The 5,409-nt window shown below is 41.9% G+C and overlaps 1 protein-coding gene across 1 annotated transcript; it reads left to right on the top strand.

The window, feature by feature from the left end:
- Window positions 1-574: 574 nt before the first annotated feature.
- Window positions 575-4,719, top strand: LOC119284163 (putative receptor-like protein kinase At4g00960). The gene is made up of 8 exons (XM_037563400.1): window positions 575-1,021; window positions 1,503-1,552; window positions 1,997-2,073; window positions 2,426-2,580; window positions 3,548-3,758; window positions 3,857-4,088; window positions 4,201-4,363; window positions 4,510-4,719. The coding sequence occupies exons 1-8, from the start codon at window positions 575-577 to the stop codon at window positions 4,717-4,719; spliced, it is 1,545 nt and encodes a 514-aa protein (XP_037419297.1).
- Window positions 4,720-5,409: the final 690 nt, after the last annotated feature.

Below are 5,409 nucleotides of genomic sequence, written 5' to 3'. Positions count from 1 at the left end.
AGGTGTTTGTCGTTATGCCATTGCCGCGTCCGCGTGCACCGGGAGCCGTCCAGATGGCACCGGTGGCAGTGCCTCCTCCTTGCCATTTCATGGACGTCCTGCCCTTTGATTGATTGCTCAGTCATGGGCTCATGGCGTCGTGTGGTCTGGTCTCCGCCGGCCGATGTTCTGGTTTAACTCTCTCTGATGGACTGGCCTCCGCTGGCCGCAGGCCAGGTGTTTGTGGAAATTCCGCAGGAGGAGAATCTCTGCTGCTGATTGTGCCAGGATAATACCTACATTTCTGTTAGATATTCTTACGATGTAGTAAGTAGTCTTGGACTCGCCGGTGTTCAAACGCCATGCCAAATTGTTATAGTTTCTGAAAAGTCACTATCACAGTCCACTCACCACGTCAACAATTTGGACGGGGTCATCCTATCAGGAGAGGTTCCTTGCACAACATAGTCAATCATGAAAGTCTGAAGACTGCGACTCGTTGCTCAGAAAAGTCCCAAGGTATAGAAGCTGGTTACTGGGTGCCTGTTCTCAACACTCTCCGGTCTTCTTCACCAGCAAACTGAACTGAGAGAAGATGATGCTCTGGAATGGTGTGGGTCAGGTGGCCAACATAGCGCAGCTTGCTGGGGTGGACGCGTATGGGCTTATCACGATGATCGTGGAGGCTGCAAGGACAGTTAGGAGGAACCGCCGAACCTGCCAGCTGTTGGCGCGGCGTGTGAAGATGATCGGAGACCTTCTCCGGCAGCTCGAGAGCACGCAGCTGATGCAGCATACGGAGACGAGGAACCCAGTTGAGCAGCTGGAGGAGACTCTCCGGCATACGTACGTGCTCATCAGATCCTGTCAGGATGGCAGCTACCTGTACAGCTGCTTTATGGGAGGGAAGCAAGCTGACCAGCTCCATCAGGTGCAGAATGAGATCACCTTCTACCTCCAGCTCTTCCCTCTTATCGGCTTTGTCGATACCAGTCGGACCTGGGCACGGCTTCTGCACACAGCTGACCCTCTTGGTACAGAGGTACATATATTCTTCTCACTTTTCTAGATGTAAATGATACGGCTATCATGTGCTTGAGTTTCCAGCACAGATTTAGTTAGTTATAGTTGCTCCTTTTTCTGCTAGATGTAAATGAAGCAGGTCCAAAGCACTTAATATGAGGAGTAATGTTCTGCATATTTTTTTCTACAAAAGCGTGTGCAAAAATCTTTGTCCATTTCCACCTACCATGCAATCGGCAGCTAGTCCTTGCAATCAACGAGGAATGCAATCAGTTAGTCTTTTAGTTTGTTGTGCTTTGTTGTTTGCTGACGGTTGACTAGGCCAATGTGTTTTGTATGGGATGCAGCCCCCCTGCATGTTGTCGAGCAAAATTCCCCCCTATTATGCTTCATAGTAAATATTGATTTGTTGCTAGAACATTGCTAATTGTTTTCATAATGCTTATTCAAGAGAAATCACGTTGAAAGGATCTTATTTCCATCCTTTTTGCATCTTGAAGGGTACTATGGATGAGTTACATGCAGTACATCATTCAGAACATAACAATAGGTATGCTATACCAATGGTACCTTGTTTTATGCTGAATTCAAGTCATATTCATGGAATCTCATTTGCTGTGCATTTAAACCACTCTGGTCCTGCTTCATTTTCCAGCTCTTTTTGTGAAGGTATAGAATGAAGGAAGCACAAACAATTTCTTGTCACACAATGAAATTGAACTTGTTGAGCAACACCCTTTCGAATTATAACAATGGTCGGAATTGTTACTGTTCTGTATCAACTTAGTGCCAAACTTTGCAGAATATCAAGACTCTGCTTTACAACACAATCACCATCTAGTTGTGTGCTACTTCAGTACAAATTAAGGAACACTTTTACCGTGTATGTTCCACCCATAAATACAAATGGAAAATCATTAAATTATAACATCTAAATCTTTGTGTCCTTTATTCATATTTATTTTTGATATAATTTCTATTATAGAAAACTCAGAACAGAGGCCCTCAAGGTAACTCAATTAGAAGATCTGGAAACTCCTTGCACAAAATCCAAGGAAGAACAAAAAGCAAGTATGTACACTTAAAGCTTACTTGACAGCTTCTTTAAGTTCATAACTACTCCCTCCGTCCCACAATATAAGATCATTTATCAGGCTATGTTAGCTTGAAAAACGATCTTATATTGTGGGATGGAGGGAGTAGGTGCTAAAATTTCACAATATTGTGGGACGATTCAAGGAAGCTTTTGGACGATTCAAGGATTCCATTTGCTTTTGGACGATTCAAGGAAGCTTTTGTTTATTGTTCTACTTCTGTCATACTTTTGTGGATGCTAGCATTTGGAAAGTTATGAATTTACTCTTTGAAACAAACGTGCCCTGCCTTATAATCAATGACAAGATGGGGTTTCTCTTTGGATCAGGCCAAGTCATGAATATGGAGGAACTAGTCAATCTCATCGGTGTTGGAAAAGGAGTAGAGCTACCCTATTTTAGTTTCTCTCAGATATTGGCTGCTACAGACAATTTATCATTACAGAACTTGCTTGGAAATGGTGGATTCGGTTGTATTTACAAGGTAATGCTTTCTTGAGACCAACTTTAGTATGTGATAGCCTTAAACAGCTTAAGAACTTGCATTTGCAATACTAAAGGAATAAAATGGTAAAATAGAAGCATTCATGTAAAGAAAAGAAGTACACGGATGTTCCTAAAATAAATTACATGAATTCTCTACCCGATTATTGACTATATATGTGTTTCTCCCCTATATCTAATTTGCTGTAAAAAAATGGAACTGAAGTGCCTCAACCTGGAGAGGAATGTGTTTTTATATTTATCAGCTCGTACCCATAATGGCAAGATGGATCCGTCTTTTGAAATGTAGTTTCCTACCTAAAAGCAATGATATTCAGTGGCAAAATCAAATTAAAATGCCCGTGGGTCATTTATCACATACATATACTGAATGGGGTCAGCAATGTAGTTACCCCTATTGTTTGTCAGTCAAAGAATGCATAATGAGTGGAAGCAGCAAAGGTTTGGTCAATCAGACTCCTTGCTTGATGGTTTGTTCTGTTAAAATTTTGTGCGGTCTTTGAATACGCTTCCACCACTCATAGTTTATGCATGACTTAATAATGTGATAATACTACTACATGCATATATATCTCTATTGCTTATGGACTTAAATTGGATTGAATCTTTAGTTCAGTGTAGCTTCAGGTTAGTGATATACTATTCCAATTGTCATTGTCTATGACTTTGTTTAACATCATGGAGAGAATGAAGAGTTCTTAAACGGGAGAGGAATAGTGATCTAAACGCTCTTATGTTTCTTTACGGAGGGAGTACACCTCTACCTGAATTACATCCATTGTTTGCATATGCCAGCAATGCTACCGATGGGTGGGGATTTGCTCTCTTGTGCACCAGCAATAGTCAGGGGTGTCGACAGTGCATGTAACCATACCCCAAAAATTTTCTCCAACCTCTTCGATACATGTTGAGATGTGTTCTTGAATATTTCCATTTAATCTTTTCAGGGCAAACTGCCTGATGGTCTTGATATTGCTATCAAAAGACACAGCACATCTTCACATCAAGGCCTATCGGAGTTCCGAGCTGAGATTGAAGTCATTCCAAATCTTCGACACAAAAATATAATTTTGCTGCTTGGGTTTTGTGTTCAAGGAAAAGAGAAGATACTTGTCTATGAATATATGTCAAATAATAGCTTGGCAGCCATCATTTCTGGCATGTTTCTACTATCATATGAGCCTGTGTTCATTGTGATTCATCTGTTCATTTCCCAGAAAATTTATCTCTCTAATACTGCACCTACGTTTTTGCAGACGAGTCAAAAAGGAAATTGCTTAATTGGTCAAAGCGTATTCAAATAATCAAAGGGATAGCAGATGGCCTTGTTTATCTGCATCTGCATTCTCAGATGTGCATTGTCCACAGGGATTTGAAAGCAAGTAATGTCCTGTTGGATCCTGAAATGAATGTTAAAATTTCTGATTTCGGTCTGGCTAAAAAGATAGCTCCAGATGCGATTGTGCAAGATCGTGTATACGGCACATAGTAAGATACCATCTGTTTCAGCAATCTAGTTAGAGATGCCACTGCCTTATTTCTTTTTCAAGTGTTTGCAAGTGCACCGCCATGAATGATGATCCCATTTTTCATTTGCTAGTGGCTATGCAGATCCTGAATATGTTGCTACTGGAATGATATCACAAAAGGCAGATGTATACAGCTTTGGCGTTGTAGTTCTAGAGATAATATGTGGAAAGATGTCCCGGTCTTATATGGTGAAGGCGAAGAAGAGCTCATCTCTAGGATCACTTCCTGACCACGTAAGTAATTTTAAATTATCATGACATAATCAGAATTGCAGAGCATTGTGCAGTTACACAATCTCTTAAGATGTTGGTGCCTTTTATGCCCAAAATCACCAGTGAAAATTCAATACATGACTTGAAATGGTTTGGAATCCTTTCAGGCACGCAAGTACCGGAAGAGGCCCCGCAAGCTTGTTGACCCACTGCTACGCGCTAGCAAGAGCGAGAGAGCTCAGATTGCGGAATGCGTTAAGGTGGCTCTGCTCTGCGTCCATTGTCGTCCTGAATGTAGACCGAACATGTCAGAAGTTGTCGCGATGCTCTGCAGTGTCGGGAGTGGGAGATCATCACCAGCCTACTGTTGTCACTGAGTAATAATCAGGGGTTGTAGTTGACCGAGGAATGAGCCATATCTTCCGCACCAGCCAAAAAAGACCTAATTAGCGTTACTGCTCATGAGTTGTGTACCTTGCTGTCATATTTGACACATGTGTTTCACTTATTTGGTGTTGGGCTCTATATAACCTCTCATATTGAATCGATGTTTACATAATCCACTTGGATCTCTGTTTGCTTACTCCGAAATCAGAATGTAACTTCTATCTACGGACATCAACTGCTAAGCTAGATATCATATCTACAATTGCGTTACTGTCACGGCACCAATGCAAATATTAGAGGAAACTGACCAACACATATCTCCATTGAGGCCCACGACGTTTGTCTTCTAAAGCAACTAGTTAAAGAGAGCCGCCTAGGAAACATTGATGGATGTCACTTTTGGTAGAGCACGAGATGCGCAGGAGAGCGACACGTGGCATGAAGGATACCTGTGCTCTGGGCTGGAGCACATGTGTGCTCCCTCGCGGGGCACATGTTAGTTCACATTAGAAGCACATGTTAATTTCAATTGGGAATACACGTTATGGACAAAATAGAGTTCGCCTATAAGTGTGTTTGAATTGCACCGCCTTGGCACGACCTTGATGATCCCATTTTTCATCTGCTAGTGGCTATGCAGATCCTGAGTACGTCGCTACAGGGATGATATCACAAATGGC

This window comes from Triticum dicoccoides, chromosome 4A, assembly GCF_002162155.2.
Source record: "Triticum dicoccoides isolate Atlit2015 ecotype Zavitan chromosome 4A, WEW_v2.0, whole genome shotgun sequence".
Lineage (NCBI taxonomy): Eukaryota > Viridiplantae > Streptophyta > Magnoliopsida > Poales > Poaceae > Triticum > Triticum dicoccoides.
The sequence above is the reverse complement of the archived record's forward strand: the minus strand, read 5'-3'. Positions and strand labels throughout refer to the sequence as shown.

What these genes read in the sequence shown, in the direction of transcription:
- LOC119284163 (XM_037563400.1), top strand. Translation starts at nt 575, where the DNA reads ATGATGCTCTGGAATGGTGTGGGTCAGGTGGCCAACATAGCGCAGCTT. An exon ending in CTGACCCTCTTGGTACAGAG is followed by an intron (nt 1,022 to 1,502) that starts GTACATATATTC and finishes TGCATCTTGAAG; the next exon opens with GGTACTATGGATGAGTTACA. An exon ending in CTTGGCAGCCATCATTTCTG is followed by an intron (nt 3,759 to 3,856) that starts GCATGTTTCTAC and finishes ACGTTTTTGCAG; the next exon opens with ACGAGTCAAAAAGGAAATTG.